At 37.9% G+C, this 27,793-nt stretch overlaps 1 protein-coding gene across 4 annotated transcripts; it reads left to right on the forward strand.

Annotated features, from left to right (window-relative positions):
* Window positions 1–743: 743 nt before the first annotated feature.
* On the forward strand, window positions 744–27,793 carry TIAL1 (TIA1 cytotoxic granule associated RNA binding protein like 1). Of its 4 annotated transcripts, none has more exons than XM_034775437.1 (12): window positions 744–971; window positions 10,156–10,252; window positions 14,134–14,283; window positions 14,537–14,591; window positions 16,485–16,572; window positions 18,544–18,619; window positions 21,348–21,456; window positions 21,764–21,859; window positions 21,964–22,048; window positions 22,712–22,835; window positions 23,320–23,459; window positions 24,672–27,793. In XM_034775437.1, the coding sequence occupies exons 1-12, from the start codon at window positions 943–945 to the stop codon at window positions 24,787–24,789; spliced, it is 1,167 nt and encodes a 388-aa protein (XP_034631328.1). In that variant the 5' UTR covers window positions 744–942; the 3' UTR covers window positions 24,790–27,793. The 4 variants fall into 4 exon arrangements, with proteins under 4 accessions (XP_034631328.1, XP_034631329.1, XP_034631331.1 ...); XM_034775438.1 differs by having other exon boundaries at window positions 14,185–14,283; XM_034775440.1 differs by lacking the exons at window positions 744–971; window positions 10,156–10,252; window positions 14,134–14,283; window positions 14,537–14,591 and adding an exon at window positions 18,002–18,070 and having other exon boundaries at window positions 16,557–16,572.

The raw sequence follows: 27,793 nt of genomic DNA on the forward strand, positions 1-27,793 counted from the left end.
CGTGGCTGCGGGGGCGGGCGCTGGTGTGGGGAGCCCGAGTACTAACGCTACGTATCCCCCCTCTGAGATCACACAGAAAACGGCGCTCGGCTTCCTAAGCATGTTCCTGCCCGGCGGCACACCCGTCCCGCAGAGCGAAGGCTGACACAGGGGCTAGAGGAGCGAGTGAGGCCACCAGCTCCCCCGCCCTCCAGATTCTGGTAGCTGGGGGAGAAGCCGTGGTGGCGTAAGCCCTCGGATCTGGGCTTTCACCATACACTTGGCCTTTCGCTCCGGCAACGAACAATCTGACATTTAACAATATCTCTGTTTATTCAGCCCAAACTGGGCGATTTACTCAAGGTTTAAAAGGCCACAACGCAACCCACCCAGGGTATGTGGGGCGAATTGGCTACTGCGAATTATCGCCCCGCTCAACGGGAACGAACTGTGGCACCAGGCATTTCAGAGACGGGTCGGCGGATGCCCTCCCTACGTGCTCCCTAAAATGCCTGGTCCGTCCGCCGCTGGCTATGCTGGGAGTTATAGTCTTTTGCCCTCCCATCCTTTCCAGTGATCTCGGGGTATTGAGAGAGTCCCAACCTCCTAGAACTACAATTCCCAGAAGGCCGCGGGGCTACCCCATCCACCTACCCAAGTCTTAGCCTCTGTGACTACGGCCCCCAGACGGCACCGCAGCGCTGTGGAGGGGAATGGGAAGGAGAATCCGGCCGGAGAGGGAGCGGGCTGCGGCTGCGCAGTTCGCGGCTTCCTGAGTGGCTGGCGGCGGCGGCCATTTTGTAGTGCTGCCTCCCTCTCCTGCTCGGACTGCGGTGTCGGGACCTGGCGCGGGGGCGAGACGGAGCGAGGGGAGCTGGGGCCCTCACCTTGCCTTCTCGTTGCGCGGCGGAGCCCCCCCCAGCGCGCCCCCCGGAGACAGCTACGAACGGCCCTCACGCCGGGATGGAAGACGACGGGCAGCCCAGGACCCTGTGAGTGAAGAGGGAGCCGGAGCCGGGCGGGGAGTGGGGGCCCAGGGGGCTTGGCCAGGAGCAGCCCCCGGGTGGACCCGGGTTTGGAGGACGCCGGGGACTAGAGGGAGGATATTGACGGTGGGGAGGGAATTCAGAGCGCGGCGCGGGACGTGCTGCCACTACATGAGGGGCCTGGCCGCGGGAGGGAGGCGGATATTGACGGGGGGGCGAGGAGAGACCGCAGAAACTGGGGAGAGGAAGGGGAAGGTGGAAGATGTTGACGGGAGTTGGGGGGCGACCGAGATTGCAAGAGGGAGGGAACAGGAAACTGCAGAAAGTGGGAAGGGGGGGGAGAATTTCGGGGGAGAGAACAAAACCTGGAGGGATGGAGGAAGGCCGAGGATATTGGGGGGGGGGGGGGGGCCGGGTAGTGGGAGGGGGGGGAGGGGGGGGGAGTAAAATACCGACGGGGGGGGGGGGGGGGATATTGACTGGGGGGGGAGGGTCCAGCAACTGAAAGGCAAAGTGCAAAAATTGAAGTGAGGTAGGAGGAGGAAACTAGTCAGGATGATACTGACTTTGGGAGGGAAGTGGAGAGCCAGAAGCCGTGTGAGTATAGAGGGAGGCCCTGGAGACATCCAGAATCGTGAATGGGGTGCATAATCAATGGCTGACAGTTTCGCGGAAGGCATGCTCTTTATTGTACTCTTGAGGTTATTGCGACTAAACTCCTCCCTTCACCCACCTGAATTGTATATGTGGCAGAAGAATGCCCACAACTACCCCAAGGTAAATGGATTCCTCATGGTTCTAGTTTGTGGTGTCATGAAACAGATGTTCATTGTTTCATCTTCTTTCCTGGGTTGAGGTGAAGACCATTGTGAAAGAGGGTTCTTTCCCTAAAGCTGGGGGTTTAGAAAAGTCGTTTATCTTTTTCTCTCGTACTTGTATAGTATGTTTTTTTGCTATACACTGTCATGAGAAATCACTACATCTTGAGTTTTGTGTCAGTGTGTGGTGACTTACTAACAGCTTGAAGGTTTCCTCCTAAGCAAATGAGCTTAATCTTACAAAAATTCCTTAAAAATAAACAAATGTGAGCTTTTGAATTGCTTAGTTTGCTAATAGTCATATTGAAATCGGCTGTGCTTTGGTTACATTGGAATATTTTGTTGTATTTTAAAGTTATATGGGGGGTACCTGGAAAGTATAAATAGGCGCTCTTTATATTTGCTTTAAAAAGTCTAAATAAAATAAGTTTTGTTCAAACTATTTTCAACTAGTTTATAAACTCCGCTCCCTCTGCCAGTTTTGTGAAGAACAGTATATACTATATGAAATACAAAACATTCAGACTGTACATGTGGGCAAGAAAGAGGTTGTCCTTTTGCCTGCCTTGGGAAAATAGCTTTGAAATGGCCTTTGGGGGCTAATTTGGGTTGTTAAGACACTTAAAAATGCAGACTGAGTTGGGAATAAAATTGGTCTCTAACCAATTTTATTTTTCTAGGTGATATTGTCTGTCTCTCTCCCGCCTCTTCCCCAATCCACAAAAGTTGGATTTGATTATTCCTGATTTAGCATAACAATTACCAGGCCTGCCTTTGCTCTTTGAGGTGCATATTTTGAGTCCTTCTACCCCAAATAACTTTTAGAAATAGATATTGACTGCCTAAAGGGACTTGGAATTCACTTATGACAATGGGGAATAATCTTAAGAATTATTTTTTTTTAAAGTGGGGGAAGGAGAAAGATTAAGGTGCACAGTGAGGTTTAATTTAGTTTATTTTTAATGAATTAGATATCCTCCTGACTTCCCCTCTAAAAACAAAAACAAAAAACTTTTGGGAAAGTTAGAACTAGGCTAAGTTTTAAATGTGCTCTTACTGCTGCTGCTGTCAAGTTCTGGTGTTGAATTAGTAGTTTATACTTTTGATTGAGGTATCAGGAAGTGAACTAGTTTAACCCCTAGCCCTTTAATGACAAATTATATTTGTGCTAAGATGTCTGAAATAACACTTCAGAAGAGCTGCAGAAGAAGATTGAATAATCACATATGATTATATCTCTGCTTAATTTGTGAAGTTAATATACAGTAAGTGCTTTTCTTAAAATACAAAATTTTCTCTTGCATAATAATATCAAAAATCCTGCTGTAGAATTGCTTAGACATTCCACTCACCTCTAGCTTCATATGAAATGCCAATAATGTTTTTAAATTTAGGATTCTCACTTAAATGCTCAGCTTGTGGGTTTTTTAAGGTTACTGTATAATATTCATGCCTTTTCAGTTGAACAAGATGCTCACTGACATCTAGTACCAAATAGTAATACACATTGAACTCTAATTTTTTTTGTAAAGTAAGTAGTAGGTATTTTATCTTTAAACCCAATTGATCAATTGTATAATCACGTGGTCAATAAAATAAGTGTCACGGTTCTGTGCCCATGTGGTATTTCACTTATCAGAGAAAATATATCTCAGAAGTTCTAAATAAAAAATAAAATATATAGAGATATACCTATCTCATAGAACTGGAAGGGACCCTGAAAGGCCATCGAGTCCAGCCCCCTACCTTCATTAGCAGGACCAAGTACAGATTTTTGCCCCCGATCCCTAAGTGGCCCCCTCAAGGATTGAACTCTCAACCCTGGGTTTAGCAGGCCAATGCTCAAAGCATTGAGCTATCTATCCCACACTGGAAAATACTGTGTGTTACCATTTTTTATCCTATAGACACCTGCAAGTTAGGGATCAAATGTTTTAATTGGAAAAAAAACCCAAAGGCATTAGGTCCTAAGTAATTGTTTTAAATATTAATTGCCTACAGTATTAACTTATTTTGCAGTATTTCAAGTGGTTTATATTGCTTTCTGGTGTTTAATGACTTCTTAAGGGTTAAAAGTATCTGAAATACTAGAAAATAAAGGCCATTTAACCTCTCACAGCTTGCAGGCTTTTATATAAATCTGAAAAAAATTGTTGGCTTACTTGTCAAAGGAAATGGTAGTATTTTGATAAATTGTCAGCTTATTTTTATAACTCAGCATAACATAGCAGTATGGTAAAGAAGAGAGAACTATGTTTACCTCTACAGTGCCTCATATAATGGTGCCTGGATTCTGATCAAAGTCTTTCCTTATTAACATTATATAGAAAGTAACAGCAAAAAAGTACTTTTAAATTTATCCTCAACGTCACATTAGTTGAGACTGAAATCAGTAATAAAATATATTAGACTAACAAAAAATTAATACAGTTTTTGAGGCCTCAAAAGCTCTTTTGGTAAGAGTTCTTTAGAACTTACTAATAACACATCTTATTGATACAAAAGTTTCAGTTGGAATCAAACGTACTCTTGTAAAGTCTGTCAGATCCTTATCCTTCACAAGCAATAGACACTGAAGTCTTATTACTTTGATTTCCTGGGAAGCTAGAACGTGATTCCTGCCAATGATCTGTTCTCTGACTTGGGACTGCCCTTTTTGCACACTAAAGTTGTTCATTCTCCATATTAGCAGTCTTCGAATAGTCACCACTGTACACAAAGGTGTTATATCACCCACTATGCCAAATTATGTATTTCGGAATGTGGAATCTGATCCATGGGGCACTGAGCTAAAACTGTTAAACTTTGAATCTCAAACTTCACTTAAAGCCAAGTCTCATAGATAAAGGTAATTTCTTTTCAATTTAAATTTTTTATAGATACTTCCATTTCTGGAAGCTACAATATGGAATTTCCAAAGCATTTCCTCTTTTCCTGCAGCTCACTAGCAGTATCTGTGAGATGATGCCACTGACCAAGTCAGAGAGTTAGAATTTGTGAAATTTTCACCATATAACTTTCCCCTTTTCTTACCCCTTCCCGCAAACATTCAGTATCCTCCTTTAAAGTAGAACCTAGAAGAACTTTGATGGGCCAAAAAGAAATAGCTATGAACATAGTTGTCCTCACTTGCCTGCTGTACAGCAATAAAAAACATGTCACCCCCATAGAGCTCTTTTTGATCCTCAGCCTAGTTGATTGTTGGTGTACTCTGCTGTTAGGATTTTTCTTCTACTAGCTTAACAGGATCTGTGAACCTCAGATATTGTTTTTTTGGGGCTGGTTTTCACTATGGGGAGATCCACACTGCTGCAATTGATGCAGCAGGGATCGATTTAGTGGGTCTAGTGAAGACCTGCTAAATCGACCATGGTCGACCCTGTTACTTCAGCTCCTTGAGAAGATTAAAGTAAGTCAATGGGAGAGCGTCTACCGTCGACGCAGTTCAGTGAAGACACCAGGGTAAATCAATCTAAGCTACGTTGACTCCAGCTACTTTATTCACGTAGCTGGAATAGCAAAACTTAGGTCGACTTACCCCGATAGTGAAGACAAGTCCTTGGTCTGTAGACATTGTCAAAATCATTCAGTAGTACAATGTCTTGGACTTCCAGTATCTGGTCTAGGTTTTTAAACTATGCCCATCAGTGTAGTATGCAAGTGCCACAATTTTATAGAAGTGAACACACTGTACAAATATGTCAATGTGCATGGAAGCCACAGCATATTGATGTCCCATGAATTAAGGAGACAGCCTAGAGAGGTATAATAAGTGCCTTTCTCTACTGTATAATGTTTCAGTTTTGCAAAACCATACTACTATCCTGTGGGTTATAATAATATAAAAAGCTTGGAAGACCTTGAAAATGGTATTTTTAAAAGCACTTGCTTTGCTCAAAACATATTGCATAGTTCTGCAAACTTAGTTTTTATAGTCTAAATACATAGTACAACTTTTAAACTATACACAATTTATATTAAAAAACCTTTCTAGGCTGGCTGCATGTTACAAGTAGCTGTTTCCCTGGCTGTTGTGAAGTCACAAGTTTATTGGCTTGCCACTCAAGCCAAGCTGGTGTTTTGTGGCTTCATGGAGTGGATTTTGGTAACATAAGACTTCAATTCCAAAGGTATTGAATGTCTTCCTTACCCTGGCTATTTGAGATAGTTAAGTACTTTACACCAAAGTTGTTTGATATTTGTATTTTGTTTTAAGTCATCTTTGAATATAGTGGGGGCAGTGCTAATATTAAGTACAAAGACTGCATAAAATATTAAAGCTAAATCTTGATCTTTAACTCCCACTGGCCCAAACTTGTATAAGTTTGCATGGCCAAATTGTTCATGTAGTTGTAGAAATCTGGACTCTGCGGATATTGCTATGCTTATGTTATTTAACATCATATTACAGATTGGTCTGAGGGTACATCTACATTGCAAAACCAAACAAAACCACAACATCGAGTCTTAGACCATGGGTCAGCTGACTTGAGGTAATGGGGCTTGTGCTAAGGGGCTAAAAATAGCACTATAGACGTTCCTGTTTGGGATGGAGCCTGGGCTCTGAAACCCAGCTCCAACCCGAAACGGAACATCTACACTGCTATTATTAGCCACATAGCCTAAGCCTAAGTCAGTCGAACTTGGCTCTGAGACTTGCTGCTGCAGTTGTTGTTGTTGGTTTTTTTTTTTTTTTTTTTTTTGTAGTATAGATGTACTTGAGTCTACAGTACTGCAGTTTCAGAATGGTAGCAATTTGAGAATAGTGTTAACTGCTTTTGCCTATTTTTTTTTATAACACTGAAAGTTGAAGGAAAACACTACAATATAGAGTGATGCAAGTATCTGATATGCATTTAGGGAATTTTAAAAAACTTGTTCTTAAGCCAATAAAGCATTACACTTCCTTCAAATCTAGAGTAGTATTACTTTTTTCCATAAGGAAGCAGCCTACAAAATGGCTGCAACATGAGTTATAGCAAGTTCTTAAAAATCATTTTGCAGAAGGTTTAGTAGTTATATAAACCTACCTACTGTCCTTTTTGGAAATTTATTAAATTAGTGTGGAGTAAAGCTTATGCTAATTCCTGAAGAATGATTTCTCTAGTTTCTTGCCAGCACAAAAGAGATTCTATTTTGTATAGTTTTTGCACGTATTAATATACACTTTGGAATGATGCTCTTTCTGATCTTTTACTGTATTGCAAATGTCTTCTTCCCTCATTTCTTTGAGTCAATGGAGATGAAGCCAACATGACTTCATTGTGTTTAGGATCTTGTTTGTGCAGCGCAATTGATGAGTGTGGACTATGTACACCATTTGGGAATGTGTTAGCTTATACTGCTGCAGCGCTAGCAGAGGAAACACAAGTGCTCATTATGTAGGTCCTATAAAAATAAGGGTTATTTCTTGACAAGGATTTTTTTTATTTATAATCTGGAGGTTATCTTTTTTGTCTGATTCTAGTAATATCCTCAAAGGTTAAATTTTGGGTTCAGACTCTGAATAGTCTGCAGATTTTTGAAACATTAAGTATCGTTTAGTCCAGGTGTGGGCAAACTACAGCCTGCGGGCCACATCCGGCCCGCGGGACCGTCCTGACCAGCCCCCGAGCTCCTGGCCCGGGAGGCTAGCCCCTGGCCCCTCCCTTGCAGCCTCAGCTCGCTCGCTCACTCCACCGCCAGCACAATGCTCTTGGCGGCAGGGCTGTGAGCTCCTGGGGCAGTGCAGCTGCAGAGCCCAGCCTGACCGGTGCTCTGAGCTGGGTGGTGGCGGTGGCGTGGCCCACCTGCAGCCGAGCGGCGTGGCTGTAGCACTGCCAGCCACCGGTGCTCCAGGCAGCGTGGTAAGGGGGCAGGGAGAAGTGAGGGTTGGATAGAGTGCAGGAGAGTTTGGGGTGGTGGGCAGGGGAGTGGATAGGGGTCAGGGCGGTCAGGAGGGAACAGGGGGTTGAATGGGGGCAGGGGTCCCGGAGGGCAGTCAGGAAGGAGGGGGGATGGATGGGGCGGCAGGGGCAGTCAGGGGCGGGGGTTCCAGGGGCAGTCGGGATGGGGAGAAGGGGTGGTTGGATGGGCCAGGGGTCCCAGGGAGGCTGTCAGGAATGAGAGGAGAGGTTGGATGGGATAGCGGGGGTCGGGAGGCAGTCAGGGGACAGGGAGCGGGTGTGTGTGGATGGGGTAGGGGTCCCAGAGGGGCCATCAGGGAATGGGGGGGTTGGATGGGGTAGGAGTCCGGGGGGAGGGGGAGCGCACGACCCCCTCCCCTAATCAGCCCTCTATACAATTTACGAAACCCGATGCGGCCCTCAGGCCAAAAAGTTTGCCAGCCCCTGGTTTAGTCTATTTTTTTTTAAATTTAAACTAATTTTAGTATGGCATATATTTATGTAGTTTGAAAAGACAATTCATGTTGTTGTGGCTAGGTAACCTAGAAGAAAGTTCTAAATCTTATGTTGTAATTCAGTGAAAGATGTGATATGTATTGGCAGCGGTGTTACAAATAGTGACAGAAGTGTAGGTCTGAGAGTTTGTGTAGTTGGCTGCTGTATATTTGTGTGTGTGTGTGTGTGTGTGTATATATCCATCCATCCAAATAGCTGGTTTGTCTGGATAGCTTTTTTTAAAAAATTGTTTGTTCAGTGAAATTTATTCTAAAATGTTATGAACCATTAGTTTCTGATAGTGAGTTTTCTCTACCATATATAGAATTTACTTTGTAAATATGCATACATATTCTAAATAGGAAAGTTTATATCCAGGTGATATCTAAAAAAGTTATTCTGGACCCCAATTAAAATTTAAGACCTCATTGAGAGATTAGAGAAACAAATACATTACGTTCACTGAAACAGTAGTTAACAAATGCTGTTTTTAAACCTAAAAGGTTTTCTCTTGATTTAGATTTGTGTGGTACTGGTGCAAAACCAATCAAGTAAGTAGTGTTGATTTCAGCGCCATTGGAGTAGAAGACTGACCAATAGGAAACTATAACATTGGCAGAGAGTTTATTTCAGGCTTTTCAAAGGTAACAAACAGACAAGAGAGTAAATGTAAGTGTTTAAAAAGTAATTTTAAAGATATTTGATGTTTCTCATTTGTTAGTTGAAGGAAGCAACTTTTCAAACAGACTTTAAATGGCTTTCACTTAGTATATTTCTGCCTTCATTTTTACCCATGTGAATTAAACATCATAGTGAAGTTGTTTGAAAGTGATACATTAATGTGAAATGTCTGTGATTTAACAGGCACACTTGAATACTTAAAGTTGGGTGGTACTGTGATACTCTTAAATTGTAAATATACCTACGTGATGTGAATGTTACTGTCCTCCAGATTGGAGGCTTGATTGACAAATGAACACACTAAATATCTTTGTACAATTTTTACATATAAATTCAGTTCCATACCTGTGCATTTAATTACTGAAATTTGATCATTCAAATTAGAAAATGTGGATTTTCAGCAGTTTTTCATGACATGGTTTTATCTTTTGTGGAGGTGAATTCTAGATTCTCTAATAGCTTTCAGTATTGAAGAAAGTAGATGAACTTTCCTGTTGGAGTTTGAGTAGGAAACTTTTTTCACCTGAAATTGACCAACTGATACACTTTTAAATTTGGAATTATAATGAAGGTTGTGTAAGTACTAAAAAGTTCTTAAGTCGGAAAAAAAAAAAGGGGGTGGAAAAGGGCAGTGTAGTAGTTGGTATGAGAATGACTTTTGGTCAAAACTTGCAAAAGTATGTGGTGCATGTGTACTTTTTTTAATACATTTACCCTCCCTCTGGAATTCCCAGTTACTACAACAGACACCTAATGGAATACTCCTTGTCTATACTACCCTCTAAGTTACATTGCTTGTTTTCGGGTGTGGTGTTTCCCCCCAAATGACTAGATGCAATAGAACCAAATAATTGAGCTCTCTAATTATGAGAACCTGTCATCTTCACATGTGGCTGAGTTATATATCAATAAAATTTTAAGGAATATGATGTTGAATATATAAAAGAATAATTTTTCCTACCCTTCAAAATCGTGTTAGGCAGGTAGTCAGTGGATACCAAAACTTGATTTTAAACATCATTCTCAACTTGATTGCCTGATCTCCCTTTTTGTTGCTGCTGACAAAAGTAATACTGCTTTGTACTATTACATGACTGTTTCTAGTTTCATGATCTCAGTTGCATTGCCAATCTTATAATTTAGGAAACTTGTTAATTTAGTAACTGTGAATAAGTTCATATGCAAATATTGTAAAATATTTTGTTCAGTGTGCGATATTTAAAAAGAGGTTTTACATAGAAATTGTATAATCTATTATAAACTTGAAGATAAAGTTGCTGGATTTAAAATGTTGTTTATTTCCTTGTGTAGCTATGTAGGAAACCTCTCCAGAGATGTGACTGAAGTACTTATACTTCAGTTATTCAGCCAGATTGGACCATGCAAAAGCTGTAAAATGATAACAGAGGTAAGGCCTTCCATTTCCAAATGGTATCAAATATAGCATACTGGTTTTGTATAAAAATGCAGAAAATCAGATTGGCAGCATATCTCTGCAACTCTGGTATATGGTAGAATGTAGCTTCCTAAGCAAACTGTATTTGTAGAGCCCTGCACAGATACAAATTTATATCCACGGATGCAGATATAAATCGGTAACCACGGAACCACTGGGCTCTCCCAGGAGCCGCAGCGGTGAAAGGAGCAGAACGTGGGGCCACCACTCCCAGGACCCAATGCCCACGCCAGCAGCTCCTCTCCTCCTCCGTACCGTCCCCAGCCCTGGCCCTTCCACGCAGCTATCTGCGTCTCCTGTCTGGGGGCGTGCATGCCACTTGAACACAAGAGCGCGACCAGGAACAGCTGCCAGTGAGCCTGGTACCCACCCCAGTAGGCAGGGATGGGAGCAGTCCAGCCGCACTGAGGAGCCACTGGCGCAGGGCGCTGGCTAATGGGAGCAGCAGCCCCACGTTCTGCTCCTTTTGCTTCTGCGGTTCCTGTGAGAGCTCTGCAGTTCTGAGGATACTGATTTATATCTGCGGATATCCGAATCCGCGAGTGTAATTTTGTATCTGCGCAGGGCTCAATGTATTTGGACTCAACACTATGCATGACTCAGCAGTTGTCAGCTTGTGCTCAAAGGCTGTCATCTGAGTTTTTGTTCCCAGGTACTCTTTAGGAATAAGCTCCTTCCAAGACAATCTTCAGCTTGTACAATTGAGTATTGGCATCCTTTGGTTTCATGACAACTTAATGGGAATTTCTAGCACTGCAGACATCTTAACCCAGTCTTTATAGTTCTACATTTTTAATAACCATGGATGGTTAAATGGAGTTATAGTAATAAATCTACTGTAGATAAATTCTCAGTCACGCATGTTCGCTTCCTTACCCAGTGACTTTAGCAGCTGTCAATAAATAATCTAGAATGGATGAAGGATTAAGATATTCCAGCATCTTTCACTGACCCAGTACTCTTCAGCCAGTCTACTAGTTATCTGATTTAGCTATCTAATATGAAAGAAAATAGCTCAATAAGAGTAGAATCAGTGCCATTTTCTTAGTCAAATTACAGGTTTCACCTGTAATAAAGTATCCAAATGTGCGGTGCCTATTTATGGCCTTTAAAGTGTGTGTGCATTCAAAGTTCACCCTGAATTCGGTGGCCTGTAGTAATACCAAATTTAAATGCTTGCTTTTAGAAATTATTAACTGGCATCTTTGTCTTGTCTGAGTTTTCAGATTGAGAGAAAACAGAAAATGGAATGTATGATGTTTCTGTTAGGGTGGTTCACTACAAACAACATGCTAACACTTGTATTTTATATTGTATTTAATAGACTGCAAATGTCTGTGGTAGTTGCATCTCATTCATATTTAGATTGAAATATTATGCTGGTGGTACAGTGGGTCAGTACAACAGCCTTTAATTTGTGGAAATGCATTTCAAACCTAGTTTGAGTAATAGGTGCCTTAAAACACTTGTTTCCATTTGTACACCTTGAAAATGAGTACATAATTCACATTCAACTGGCACACTCTTTCCCAGAACTAGAATAGTGGGTGTATTGCAGGTGAAGACATGGCAAAACTATACTTCTGTATACAGGTTGAGCTGCACCTGCCTATTCTGTCCTTCTCTCTAAAATCAGTGTTTAGTCCTCATCTTTTCACAGACACTAAACTAGCTCTCCTATTTAAGAGCATCTTGCTCAAGACCTAGTCACCAACTTATCTCTCATCTCCCCCAGTGGAGATAGTATTGAATGTGTCCATCTGTGATGGTACATAGTTTCTTCTCCAGGACTAATTAGCATGCTACTTCCTTTGCTCTCAGTTTTTTTCTCAATGCTTCCATTTTTGTTATCCCTCTTGTAGAAGACATGGACCAAATAGTCAAAAATGACTAGAGATTTTGGGTGCCCATCTTGAGATGGCCTAAATGGGTTTGATTTTTTTCAGAGAGTGGCTGCTCAGTAATTTTTGCAAATTGGGACCTTTAAAGGTATCTTGAATTGGACACCCAAAAACTGAGGTATCCAAAATCACTCCTTAAAAGGCCCTTTAATTGAAATGAGGGTGAAAATTGCGCAGGTTCTAATGGAAGAATAAACTCAAATACATGCACTATGGATACTTAGTTTCCTCCATTCTTCCTCTTCATGCAGCAGGAATGTGATGGGGAGAGAGAGATAGGGGGCTTTAAACCTCACTTGTATCTGTGGTGTTCTGGGGCAGCTGGGCACCTACCCCATTCCTGGTGGTTAGAGAAGTCATGAGACTGTGCTAATTCTAAGATTTGCTTCCCAAAGCCTCCAGCCACATCCTGTCCTCCTCCTGACGTGTCCCTATCACAAGGGCTGAGAAGATGGCCAGCGTAGAGACTATGTGGTGGCTCTGTACCAGTTGGTAGATGCCCTGTACTGAGCATGTTTTGGGGGGCTATTTCTGTCCTCTTTATTGTCCCTTAGCGCTACTTTAGGGCCAGACTATCCAGTTCTTTTATGTCAATATTAGAGATGTGGGTGAGTGACTGCCTTCCTTTATATCCCTCTGGAAACTATATTTGAGCACATATTATCCCTTAAATAGGCATTTCTTTGTATCTGATACTTCGTATATGAACCAACATATTGGCTAATAACGGTTATAGCAGTGTGAAATAAAGACCCAGTCTCCACATTTTTGGTGGCATTACTGGAGAAAGTGCTGCTGTGCAAGCGCACGGTGGGTTAGCAATTAATTTACAACAGAAATTTTGCTATACATCTGAAAGAAGGCAGAAGGGAAAATAAGGTTCTTGCAGTGAACTTAATTTTGTTTTAAATTAGCTGTTTTTCAGACCTTGCTTTATGAGCTCTTTGGTCCTGGGATTGTACATGCTATATCAGTAATGCAGATATACCAGTGTAAAACTCCAACTTAGTGCACACTGCAAACATTTTTCACAAAGCTTAAAACCTAGTGTTTGAATTTCATACTGTAATGATTACAATTTGATTGGCTTCTCAGAAGTCATTGACTTTCTTTACATTTAATATCGCTGTTGTATTTAATAAAACTGTTTAGCAATTAGTATTATTTAAAAGTGACCTGAAGAGCAGATGGGGCTGTTTGTACCCTTCTTTTTCCCTGCTTCAAAATGTCTAAAGAAAGTCCGACAGGTTTGTCTGCTTGATTTTACATTACAATTTCAGGTCTTTCCAATCCCAGCAGTTCGTAGCATACACTATGGATGATAGGAGACCATGTAGCATTATGATATCATAAGTATCGAGATTAAAGCTTGACCAGTTGTGAAGAGAGGATTTTTAGTCACTTTTACACTTTACTATTAACTTATTGACTCCTTCAAAAGATATTTGCATCCAACTGTTGACAAGATTCAATATTTTCACTTGTTGGAGCTAAGAGATCTCCCACTCCAGTTTTCTGGTCTACCAAGGAGTCCTTTGGCAAATAAAGGAAAGATTTTGTCAATCAGGAGGAGAAAGAAGAAAAACTTGGAGGGGATAGGAGTGAAATGATAAACCTTTCAGGCTTTCTTTGTATGTGTTAAAGATGCAGAATTTCCCAAACCCATTTTTCCCCTCTGCAGGTAACCTTAAGGTAACTTAGTATGTGTTAAGCTTAGCAGTCTAATGCTAAATGAAGACTTAAAAAATGGATTTAACTTTGATAAGAAATGTCCACATTTGAAATATCTTCAAAAAGAGTTCAATTTTAAAAATTAGAGTTCAATGTATTACATTCTTAATGTTATTTTAAAGGTTATATCTGATACTAATGAAATAACATTGTTAAAGTTTCTAGCTATAAGTAATATTTTTTCCTGGATTTTCTTCTCAGCAACCCGATAGCAGAAGGGTCAACTCTTCTGTTGGATTTTCTGTTTTGCAGCATACAAGCAATGACCCTTATTGCTTTGTGGAATTTTATGAACACAGAGATGCAGCTGCTGCATTAGCTGCTATGAATGGGAGAAAAATTTTGGGAAAGGTAAGTTGTATATAAAAATGCTAAGGTTTAAGAAATTAGATTTGTCAAATATATAAATTATGATGTGAAGAATTTCACTGAAAACGATTAATCACACTCTTGCTTAAAAAAATACATCCTCTGATGCCTTAAAAAAACTCTTATTCTTTCTATTGGGGGAGAACTTGTGTAGGTTAATATTTGTAAGTGGCCTTTGAGTGTACATTAATTTCTAGTTTTATGAATTTATGCTAAATCTTACATTTATTTTCAGGAGGTCAAAGTAAACTGGGCAACAACGCCGAGTAGCCAGAAAAAAGATACATCCAGTAAGTAATTCCACAGTATTACATTGTGAAATATTTGTATAAAGATTAGTGTAAAAATAGGTTGCAGTGACAAATGTCTAAATATTATTGTATTTTACTTCTCATGCTGAGTTTTAATAGCAGAAATACCCACATTCGTGTTTACAATTGAAGTCTTAAAAGGTTCCCTGTATTTTACTCTATTTTACAAATGGTAGAAACTAAAGAACATAAGAGTGACCATCCTGGGTCAGACCAATGGTCCATGTAGCCCAATATCCTGTCTTCTGACAATGGCCAATCCCAGATGCTTCAGAGGGAATGAACAAAACTGGGCAATTATTGAGTGATCCATCCTGTCTTGTCCAGACCCAGAATCTGGTAGTCAGAGGCTTAGGGACAGCCAGAACATAGGCTTGAATCTCTGACCATCTTGGCTAATAGCCATTAATGGACTTATTCTCCATTAACTTACCTAAATCTTTTTTGAACCCAGTTATATTTTTGGCCTTTACAACATCCCCAGCAATGAGTTCCCACAGTGCGTTGTGTGAAGAAGTGCTTTCTTATATTTGTTTTAAACCTGCTGCCTATTAATTTCATCGTGTGACCCCAATTACTTCTGTTATGTGAAGGGGTAAATAACACTTCTTTATTTCACTTTCTGCACACCATTCATGATTTTATAGACCCCTATCATATCCCCCCTTAGTTGTCTCTGCTAAGTTGAACAGTCCTGAGTCTTTTTAACCTCTCCTCATATGGAAGCTATTCCATACCCCTATTATTTTGGTTTCCCTTCTCTGTACGTTTTCCAATTCCAATATATCTTTTTTGAGATGTGGCAACCAGAACTGCATGCAGTATTCAAGGTGTGCGCGTACCATGGATTTATATAGTGTCATTATGATATTTTCTGTCATTATCTGTCCCTTTCCTAATAGTGCTTAACATCCTGTTAGCTTTTTTGACTGCCACTGCATATCGAGCACATTTTCAGAGAACTACAATTACTCCAAGATCTCTTTCTGGAGTTAATAGCTAATTTAGTCCCTATCATTTTGTATTTATATTTGGAATTGTTTTCCAATGTGCATAACTTTGCATTTATCAACACTGAATTTCATCTGCCATTTTGTTGCCCAGTCACCCAGTTTTGTGAGAGCCCTTTGTAGCTCTTCACCGTCCGCTTTGGGCTTAATTATCGTGAGTAATTTTGTACCATCTGCAAACTTTGCCACCTCACTGTTTACACCTTTTTCCAGACCATTTATGAATATTTTGAAAACAGTTCTAGTCCCAGTACAAATTCTTGGGAGACCCTGGTATTTACCTCTCTTCACTGTGAAAACTGAACATTTATTTCTGCCCCTTGTTTCCTGTTTTTCAACCAGTTCCTGATCCAAGCGAGGACCTTTATCTCTTATCCTATGACTCCTTACTTTGCTTAAAAGCCTTTGGTGAGGGAACTTGTCAAAGGCTCTATGAAAGTCCAAGTACACTATATGCACTGGATCCCCCTTGTCCACGTATTTGTTGACACCCTCAAAGAATTCTAATAGATTGGTGAGACACGATTTCTCTTTACAAAAGGCATGTTGACTTTTACCCAACAAATCATGTTCATCCGTCTCTCTCATAATTCTGTTCTTTACTATAGTTTTTACCAATTTGCCTGGTACTGCATTTAGACTTCCTGGCCAGTAATTGACAGGATCACCTCTGGAGCCTTTTTAAAAATCTGAGGTGGAGAAGTTAAATTACTGTTGAATGTCTGATGGAATCCTTGAATTAAATTTCCTAGGAGTTCCTGGATCCCAGTTCTTTGCTCAAACTCACTTTCTCAGAAGTATGCAAGGAGTTAAATTGCTAGATAGCAGTTAAATATTTGATTAGATAATGCTTTATTTGCAGATCACTTCCATGTGTTTGTTGGGGATTTAAGTCCAGAAATAACAACAGAAGACATCAAGTCAGCATTTGCTCCTTTTGGTAAAATATCGTAAGTATCATAATCAATATTGCAAACATCAGTTCAGGGAAAACTCTAGCATAAGTTTGTTTTTTGTCTGCAATAGTATTTCTTCATCTTTTTGCAGATTGTGTGATAAGGTTTTCATTATATTGGGGTGGATGGTGAGATGTCTTTATTTCAGGTTGTGCATCACATGTTTATAAATACATTTAATGAAGTCTGTTCTCCAATCTTGTTGAAAGCAGTATGCTTTTAACCTAATTTACATATAAAGGTCATTCCAGTTTTCAATTGAATAACCAGAAAAATAACACATCAACAGCTTTTGTTAGTGTGACTAATTTTTTTGTTTAGTGTTTGCGTGCAGAATAGTGATTTCAAAAATGACAAGTGGTGTGTATTCCATCAGACTTGCCTATAGGCAGTATAGGAAAGCAGGTAAATATCAAGGTGTAATTTTGTGATGCAGTAAGTGTAGCTAGTTGTAAAACTTAGCTAAGTTGTGAACATATCTTGTATAAATGTAAGTTTTGTTTTTTTCCCTGAAGTATGAAATAACTTTTCAATTAATAGAAGGGGGGTTAAGTTAAAAGTGCTATATTTCAATGAAAAAATGCTGTGTTTATATTTGTGCACACTTCTGCCAGTTAAGGGATAAATACCTATCTATATTACATATTTAAGGTTAGCTTTCAAAACATCAATTGTGTTTTAATTGAACATGTTAAACATTACAAGAATTCTTGAAGTGCTAAAGCATGTATGTCTCTTTGAATAAGGTAGTGGCTTCAAAAAAGTACATTGATCTCATATAACTTTCTTTGTAAAATCCTTAAAAAAAAATTTAAAAAAAAGTTACACGTGAACTTTTTGTGCTACTTTACAGGACTATATTTCTGCTAAGAACAAAAATTCTCATTTTTCTTGCTCTGTACACTTTTAAATGTACCATAAACCTTATTTCTTATCTTCTGCTATTTTGTTGTTTACTTTGCTTTTTATCTCTAAATGTGGTAAGTAGTACTGTTTAAAAATCAATATAAAAAGAATACAGGTTTCTATTTCTCAGTCTATATTTATACCTGAGACCTGCAGTTTTTCTAAAGTCCAAGTCACAATTAAAAGTAATAGCATTCTGGTTATTTTGCAGAATTGCTCATAAGAATGGACAGGATCTTGAAGGCTAACTGCAAGGAACTGTGCACACTGGAACTCAGTTGTAGATTTTTTCTCATTTCTATTTATTCTTATTATACATTATTTATATATACATATTTTAGTATTTACATTTTAACATTCTATATTCAGTGCAGTTCTATATTTCCAATCATTTTAACTTACTCACTAAAAATTTCTGTGTAAATTTGTTGTTTTCGTACTGGTGTGCTTAGCATTGTTGTTAGTTTTATTATCCTTTCTTAAATTTCTGAAAATGTCAATTTTTCAAAATTTACAGCTGCCCAAACTCCAAAATGATGGTAGAGAATTGACCAAGAAAAATAAAGAAATCTGTTAACCAGGCCATGTATGCCTTTTAATTCCTATTTTTTTTCCTCTTTTTCAATTTTTTAATATTTCATATATTTTGTATCACTAGGCAGGAGACATTTAACTATTTAGAAAATGCATGGTAAAGTAGATAGAACTGTTACAGTAATTTATAGAACAGTAAACCTTAGAGGACCTTAGCTAATAGAATTTTAGAAAAGGAAACTTTGTTCCTTTTTAAACTTCGAATTTGAACATTTTAGTTTTAGCCAGAAGAGGTTATGTGGATAGGTTGCATGTTTATTACATGTTATTTTTTTGTCCTACTGCTTTTTTCTAACAGGTAAAGAAGCAATAGGGAGAGTTCAGGAATGGCTATAGTTTTAGGGCTAACTGAATTTATAAAAAAGAAAAACAAATATGCTCACAATACAGTGTGTGTGGTTCCTTTTAGTTTTTATTTTGAAGGTTAATAATAATTCCCTCATATAGCTGTGCTTCTTTTCACAGGGATGCACGGGTAGTTAAAGATATGGCAACTGGAAAATCAAAAGGCTATGGTTTTGTATCATTTTATAATAAACTGGTGAGTAACCACACTGCAGGAATAATCTCTATACAGACTAGTATTTATGCAAAGCAGAGACTTGAAGTCATCTATATTTAAAAAAAAAAAATAAAGTTGAAAGTTTCAGGTACTAATCCTGCCAGAGTCATCCCGCCAATTTTTGTAATTTTACAGATTCTCTCTCCCCCCCCCCCCCATTTTTTAAAAAAAGTTTCCCCCTGCCTCTTTTGCTGTGATACCTTTACTAGGGATCCCTTTCCTAAGGGAAATGATTTGATCATTTAGGGGAAAATATTGAAATTGACTATAAACAAAGTCCTGTCAAAGAAAAGGTAACAGTGAAGAGATTCCCCCCCCTCCCCCAGTAATCTTAAATATAGTAGTAATGGGTAAAAATAGTCCAGACAGAAGTGACTTACATTGACCAGCCCTTTAATAGGATAGCTAAAAATCTTATTTTTAAGAATTATATTAAATAAATAGTGTCCATAGTTAATGGTACATCCTCACTATTTATGGCAACAAGGTGCTTTTTATAAAGAGTAATTTTAAGTTATACCATATGCTAACTAGAATATCTGAGAACATATTGTGAAACGAATTGCCCACACAAGGTAGCTATGAGAAACAGAGCTATTTTTATACAGAAGTACTTGAGGGATTGTTTACATAGCTCCTCCATATTGCTTTCCTAAGCTTGTTCTGTGTATTGAAAAAGAGACAAATGTACAAATATTTCAGGGGCTTGGGATTATAACAAACATACGTCTAGTGCTTTGTTTATGTGAAATACTTCCAACGTTTTTTCATTTTTGTAATGTTGAATGAAGTTCAGTGATTTCATAGTTAAAAGGACGTTCCATGGTGAAAATAATATTAAGAAACCTTGGTTTATTAAAATTGAAAACACTAAAACCCTAGTTTACATTTTACCGCTTATGCTTTGTCTAATTGGCATTCCTTAATACAGACAGCAAAAGTAGATAAATCTTTTTTATTTTCTGATTCTCTTGCATTATCATAAGGTTGTTTCGGTTTCCAGCCCTGCAGAAAAAATGCTGAGACTGTTTATATAGAGCCTAAATTACGTGATTGTTCCTTTTTAAGAGTGTACCAGTGAAAATACAGTTCAGTTTGGAACTTGGTATTTTCTTAGTGTCAAATAGGAGCACATAATTTTATACCAGATACTTTAATTAAAAAACAACAACAAAACTGTAACTGATAAGAATACCAAAAAAAGGCTGGGTTTGTTACTTTCTTGAGCGGTAGTCTATGTAGATCAGCCACTGCTTATTTTAAGTGTAAATAAGTGTTTTAAAAAATACTCCCTGCATGTGCCCGCCTGCTTTTCTCTGGTATCCCTCCCTTTCTCTGTCATATTTGAGTCTTATTTTCTTCCAAAAACATGAAACACTTAGAGCCAAACGTACAAAGTTCTGAGTGCTTTGTGCTGTTCAGTCTTGAAAGTGCTCAGCACACTGTAGGACCAGGATCACTGTTATATCTCATCTGCTTCTGTTCCTGCTTTTGTCTTTAAGTTCCTCCCAATTTCCACCCACGTATTCAGCTTTGCACCTTGCAGTTCAGGGAGATAGAACCTATCCTAGCCCCCATGACTTTGAAACAGTCTTCCAAGCTGTGTGCCATGTGACCCTGTCTCTCCTCCTTCAAAGTATCTGCATTCAGGGTGCACTTGTGAATTACGTCTGAATTAAGCTGTTCAGGCTGTTGGCTGTGTTTATTTTCCATGTTTGTCTGATGATGTTTGCTCTTATGGCTCTGTAAATGTTGGACTGCGTTCAGAGGTGATGTAAGTTGAATACCACGAAGGGGCAAATGGGAGGCTATAGCAGGGAAAAATGGGTGACATGAGATTGTTAGGTTGGGTGGTAGAGAAGGTGGGGCCAATCTCAGCTTTGCAAATTCCTCTTACCTACAGTTCTGCCTTCTCAGAATGTAGTATTTCCTCTTACATCACCATTTACTACCAAAATTTAACCAATATGCAACCAAGTTGATAATGGTTTTGAACATGAAGATGCAATACCCTTTTGCAGCAGTTCCTTCTTGATACATAATTTGTCACACTGGTAATCTGTGGGTCAGAAACGTATTCATTATGAATATTCTAGATAAAGCAATAAGATCAACAAAATTCATAATTATGAAAGTTTTTCTATATCCAAGTATAATAGGTTCTTGTTACTTTCCATCTGTTTGTTAAATGCGTTTTTGCATACATTTCCCATATAGTTGTTGGTAAGAGACTAATTATTATTTGAGCTTTGTAAACTAAACTCTTATGTTTTGGTTTAATTTATTTTAGTTAAGATTGCTTTTGGTAATCATATGACCTTTGTATAATGTTGATCAGGAGACCACTGGGTATTCAATTATAGGCTTTGTTTCTGTTTGCTTGTCTAGCTATAATATCCTTGCTATATACATGGCTTCCATTGTCTTCTGTTGTGTATTCTGTGCATTGGAAATAGCAGTTCACTAGTGAAGTAATTTTTTCATTACTGGATTTTAATGTTACTGCAAAATTTTATGATGTAGCTGCTTTAATATATTAAATGCCCAAAGTCTTGAAAACTGCAGTAATTTTATTAGTAACTGGTATTGCTGTTATATGTAAATTAATCCCAATGACAAATGAGTACATTCTCAAAAGTAGTAGGCTTACCTATCTTCTCTCCTTGTCCATGAATGTTGAATGAGTCTTAATTCTGATGTCCTTCAGGATGCAGAAAATGCAATTGTGCACATGGGAGGCCAGTGGTTGGGCGGCCGTCAAATCAGAACTAACTGGGCAACACGAAAACCACCTGCTCCTAAAAGTACACAAGAAAGTAAGATGCTTTTATTTACCTTGTATTAGCTCTCCAGCACATGTACTGTTATGCTGGACGTTACAATGTTCAGTTAGCAATACGCTTAAGTCATCAAATTCACTTACCTTGTAAGTTAGTATGTGTTTGACTCCCAGATATTCAGGAATAAAAGGCCTAGTATATTAAATCATGATTGTTCTTATTTTTCCTGTTGATTTGTCTTAAAATATTGAGCAGATTTGTCAAATGTATAATTTTGTAATTATATAAAATTATTGGAGCAAATCCTCTTTTAATATTTTAAAATGACCCTTTCTATGTATAGATAGCACGAAGCAACTGAGATTTGAAGATGTAGTAAATCAGTCAAGTCCAAAAAATTGTACTGTTTACTGTGGAGGAATTGCCTCTGGACTAACAGGTATGATTCACTTTTATTGGGGGTATGGGAGACGTGTTAAACAACTAATGCGTTTACAGCCCCAAGGTTGCTAATGAATTGGTTGAAAATATCATCTGTTGTAGATCAACTTATGAGGCAGACGTTTTCACCATTTGGACAGATTATGGAAATAAGAGTTTTTCCAGAAAAAGGTTACTCATTTGTCAGGTAAGGCTGTTAAACTAAATCTACGATTGTTTAATATATTAGTATTTCATGTATTGTTCTGTAACATATCCTCGAATTAGCAGTGCTGTTAAATTAAAAGCTCTCGTTGCAGTATACATTTGTAGGAGAAATTGAAGCTTTAAAGGTTATGGGTATTTGCTCCTCAGAAAATAAAGGCCTACAAAGGCAGCCACAATTTGGTGTAAGATTTTTTGCATTTCTTGTGATTAGAGTTGTCTGAATATCTTTCTTATTGATTTGATGGTCATTGGGGGTAAGGTTGGGTCAACCCAAAACAAAACATTTTAAACTTTCAGCAAACTGAAAAGTGTAAAAAAATCAATAAAACCTCAAAACTTGTTTAGATTTTGAGTTAATAAAAATGAAATTGAAGTAAATTTCTAACCAAAATTACTTGGATTTCTTTCTTTTTTTTTTTTTTTTTTTAACTAATTTGGTGAATTCAACACGCGTTCACAGATGTTTTGATTGACCCAAATCTGTATTTGGGGGATAGGGGGAAGAAGGGGAGGAGAGTTTCAGTCAACAATTTTTCACCCAGTTCTACTTGTGATGCACGCATGCAGTCGCAGTTCTTTAAAGTAATAGCACTATCAATTATAGTAAAACATAGTGTTAATTTCATTTCTATCTTATCTCTAGGTTTTCAACCCATGAAAGTGCAGCACATGCTATTGTTTCAGTCAATGGAACTACAATTGAAGGACATGTTGTTAAATGCTATTGGGGTAAAGAATCCCCTGATATGACTAAAAACTTCCAACAGGTAATTAAATTTTAAATCTATTTTTAGTAGTGTAAGTGTTTTTGCATAAGCCAGCTGTGTTAAGTGTAAGCCTATTATCTCTCCCCATTGATAATTACTAATTTAATAATAATGTAAGACAATTAGTGAAATTGCCTGGTGTGGTCTTTTTGGTAGTGTTCATTGCAGTACACTACCGGGTTGGGCTTGCGGTTTTGTAGGAACATAACTTCTTGTATGATTCAAGATGGGAAGCAGCTTTGGGAAATATCTGAAATCTAGTTAATTGAGCTACTGAAGACTAACTCCATCCCCAGTCAAATATTTTGTGGTGGTAATGAAACATTAAATTCCTTATTGCAAAGGCAATTCTTTTTTCAATAATTAAAGCAAAGAATTGTAACTCCATAGATTTAAAGGTTTTGCCCTTGCCAGAAACCTTAAATTTAATATGTCTGTAAGAGTTGTACTATGAACTTTTTTTTTCTTTTTTTTTTTTGCTTAGGTTGACTACAGTCAGTGGGGGCAATGGAGTCAAGTCTATGGAAATCCACAGCAGTATGGGCAATATATGGCCAACGGATGGCAAGTACCATCTTACGGAATGTATGGTCAAGCATGGAATCAACAGGGATTTGGAGTAGAGTAAGTGATTATACTTGTTTCATATATTTAAAAAAAGGTGTGTTGCAGTTCTCCAGAAATGTTAACTCTTCAGTGATCCTCACTTCAGATTAATTTGGTATCAGGAGTGCTCTTGGCTTCAAGCCTTTCCGACCAAACCCTCTGCACTAGGAAGCTTAAGTCTGTTGAATTTCATTTACCTAAGTGGCATATTAACTCTGAAGGGCATGGACTGCATAACTGATCATTCATCCGCTCTTAAGAGTATTTAAAATATATGTCCAGAACGTGTGGTGTTTTGTTTGGTTTTTTTTATTTTTTTTAATTGTCTTACTTTTGTAATATTCTCCTGAGGATTTCACGGTAATATTTTTCACTGCTGACTTATCAGCATGTTCCCCCTCTCTCACCCAGATGTTTCTCCATTATGTTTTCCTTTTTTATACATATGCATCAGTGATGTTGGTAGAAGTTTGCACAGCTCTTGGAATAATGTTAACTCTTGCTGTAAAATCAGCTGAAAAGTTGATATTGTTTGTCTGTACCCAAGTGTGTTTCTTCAATTAAGTGGCTTCAGACTGATTATGTTGCATTTATATTTCCATTTGAAATAAAGCCAGAGAAACTTGAGTATGGCTACAGCAAGAATTTATATTTAAGTACTACACAAAATCTGTCTAACTTGATTAACTTAGATTTAAATGTAATATAATAAAGGATTTCTTGCATTTGAATATTAATGGAAAAGGTGCAATACATATTGCTGAGTTTATAAAATTAAGTTCTCCAAATGCTAACAAGTTGCCAAGTCATCAGCTCCTGTAGATAAGAAAACTGTACAGGGTCCGGAGAGCTCTTGAAACGAATGAAATGTTTCTTCTCCGTCTGAGCTAAACCAAATTCTGTCTGTTTTGTTTAACTTGAATGGGGGCATTTAAAATTGATTTCCTTAATAATTCCCTTGTATGTATTTGAACAATACCTTTCTGCTTTGGGGCTTGCTAATCCGTGCAACTAGTATGTAGGTTTCTTGGCTTGTGGTTTTTTCCAAAGGCAGGCATATTTTAGGAGAAGAACCTGCTCTAAAATCTTCCTGTATGTGCATTATTTTTGTGAGAAGTTGGGAAGCTTTTGAACTTGGCAGGAGTAGAAGGTAACAGAAGCAATATCAGATTTTGCATCTCTTTGTAAATAACTTGATTGGCTTGCTTTTTTTTTTGTTTGTTTTTAAAGCCAATCTCCATCTGCTGCCTGGATGGGTGGATTTGGTGCTCAGCCTGCCCAGGGACAAGGTGCTCCTGTAATACCTAATCAAGCTGGATATGGTATGGCAAGTTACCAAACGCAGTGAGCTGGGACTCTGTTTAAACGTGTGTATTTCATGATAGGCTTCAGTTTCCAGTGATACTCTGAAGACTGGAATGTAGACACCGGAAGAAGAAAATATTTATTTTAAAAATGGAAATGTTTGGAACCTTTAGCACAGCTTTGCTTTGGTGAAGAACACACATGTCTTCTAGTTCTGCCTTTTTAAGTTTTTGTTCATGATGGATATGAACATGTTTTTCTTTGTGTACAAAAACTAAAATAAAGTCAATAAAGACAATTCTGACTACAAATTTTGATATAGTAGGATAAATGGCTAATGAATTTGATCCTTAGATTACCATTCCATTTTTTTGTTCTGTCTTCAGTGTTTTACATCCCTGTGCTTTTTAAGAGAAATGACATTTGAAACACAGTAAGTTGCTTTCAGTTAAACACAAATCCTGAAATTTAACTGTGGACCATTCATTACACCCTGTAAGACAGTAGTGGTTTTTCAACACATGAGGGCATCATTCAGAAAACATACATGCTCTTGGAAATATTTTTTTTTTAAATATTTAATTTTTCTATGTGCTTAAAGAAGCTGAAGTCTGATACAAAATAAACTTTCAATCTAAGCTGAAAAACATTACTGTCTGAGTTATTTGAGCAAATTTTGCTGTCCACATTCAGGCACATACTAAAACTTTTCAAATCTGGTTTGCTTTTTAAAACTGTAGTAATTGCATTTAATTTTGAGAAGCAAAAATGTTTTTGCAAGTATGGTGTTTGTATTAGTCAGGCAATCATACTTGTGCTTTTTACTTAGTTTGAAGGCTACACATTGTAAATATTTAATAACTACAATGTTTCAAAAGCATGCTCAAACATAGAAGTAGCTTGTAATTATTCAAAGTAATACTTAATATACTCTACTGCTTTAAATGCAGTAGACTGACAAGAATGTGCAAGACTGACATTTCCAAAGTTGGCTATTATGTAAAGTTACATAAATTACTATACAAAGAGCCTTAATTTTAATTTCATAAATCTTTAATGCATCACATTTTGTCATTAGAAATCTGAATTTTTTGCTTTACATTATTGGGTATGTAAATACCTTCGTTAACCTTGTAAACCTATTTCAAGGTTATTATAAGTTGTATAGTATCTTGAGTGTTTTGAAAAATCTTGGGATGTTTTTTAAGTCTAGAAATATTTTGCCCAAGAATTTTTTAACAAGATTGTTAAAAACATCTTATTTTACAAAATATTCAATGTGCCATTTGGTAAATGGAGATACAGTTGAAACAGTACACTGAGTTGTGACTTATTTTTAACTAAAGTTTTTGTCTTTATGGGTGGTTTGCATGTGATGAACCTGTACAGAGGCTGGGTTGTTTGTGTACTGAGTGTGTAAATGGATAAATCATGAAGATGTTTAAATGGTAAACTTGGGTTATTTCTGAATTATTTTATGGATACATTGATATAAACTGCCTCAATAAATTTGAAGTTGAAAATGAATGTAAGTTAGCTATAAGTACTGTGTTTTACCTGTGACAGCTAGGGGGTGCAAATGTTTCAGCTGTATATTTGAATATGCTGAGACAAGCACTGATTTTAAAAAAGCATATAGGACATGCTCTGGTAGTCCAGTGAAGTAAACTTGCATTCAAAATGGATTGTTGCATTTAAAGGGGTTATAATTCCAGAAGAGAGTCTGAGAATCTGAATATTTTAGTCTGTTCTATTTCTTTCATATATATTAGTTTAGTTTCAAGTTAGAATAGGATTTTGAAATGGAAAATTGCTTTAATATTACAAATCTAGCCAAGTAGTTAAAATGACGACACATCTTACTGTTCTAGATAATCAAATGGTTTATTCATTCCTTTTGCAGCCAAATCACTTATAGAACCCTTATCTCTTGGATCAAGTTGAAAGGAAGAGGTTCTAACAGAAACTAGACAGTGAGCTAAATTATAACTGCAGATACAGATATGCAACTCTGATGCATGCAATAGTGTCTGGAGTCAATGTGGAACCCCAAGTACTTGTGATGGCAGAAGTTGGCCCTTTATCTCTCTGTTTCTCCTATACCTGCTGTTCTACTCAAGATAGAAATTTGTCTAAATTTTGTATATATGTATATCTTTAAGCGAAAATCGGCTAATCCATTGTAGTCTAAAAATTTCACAAATAAGTCTGACTTTTTATAACGCTTATCTGGTTAAAAAAATTTAATGAATCCTGAGTTATTTGAATTTGCAAGTTACTTTAAGGCTTATTTGCTTCCATGTGAAGTGTGGGGTTTCTCCTTATGGCTAGGTGTTGGAATATAACTAAAGCGGTAAAATTGTTGATGTGTTTTGAGTTTGTACTGTGACTTGAGCAGTATGTTCTTTCATGAGTTTACTCAATATTTGATGCTGCCGTTACATCACCACATAAACACCCAATCGAAATTGGGAAGAAAACGAAGGCCTTGATCCTGCAAGATCTCAGCACCCAGATCTTAGAAGTCTGATATGCCCACTGCGGGACAGAGCCCTAACTGATGAGCCCTAACTTTTCCTCCTCCTGAGAGCCACAGTATTCTTCTCTTTCAGTTAATTAGTTTCTTCTAATTGTTTGTTTTTTTATGCAGCTTTTCTTTAACATTGATATTTCTTTGCAGAATACTCAAGGTACAGGAGTCTCCAGTGTCTTTAGACTAATGATTCCATAGTACCATGAGGAAGAGTTTATACTTTGATTGCTTTCTTCTCAATAACATTCATAAATACACCAGTGACAGTTACCTTTCATTTTTTTTGGCACCAAAGAGCCCCTTGCACCATTTTGTTTTTATGAATTACTATGTTGTAATCCACCATGCTCTCCAGTTGCCAAAGTCAACCACTACATTACCCCTTGCCACTAGGATTCTGGATTTCAAAGAACATTGAATTTTCGTGGCTGAAGTTGATTGGTGAACTTGAGGCAAGGTTGTAATCAATGTTTTCAGAAAACATTTAAATAAAAGCAAAAAGTTATAAATGGTT

The sequence above is a fragment of the Trachemys scripta genome, chromosome 7 (assembly GCF_013100865.1).
Source record: "Trachemys scripta elegans isolate TJP31775 chromosome 7, CAS_Tse_1.0, whole genome shotgun sequence".
Lineage (NCBI taxonomy): Eukaryota > Metazoa > Chordata > Testudines > Emydidae > Trachemys > Trachemys scripta.

Coding starts and splice junctions, on each gene's coding strand:
- TIAL1 (XM_034775437.1), top strand. CDS start 943: ATGGAAGACGACGGGCAGCCCAGGACCCT. Junction 14,592..16,484: donor CCAGAAAAAAGATACATCCA/GTAAGTAATTCC, acceptor CTTTATTTGCAG/ATCACTTCCATGTGTTTGTT. Junction 22,836..23,319: donor TGACTAAAAACTTCCAACAG/GTAATTAAATTT, acceptor TTTTTTGCTTAG/GTTGACTACAGTCAGTGGGG.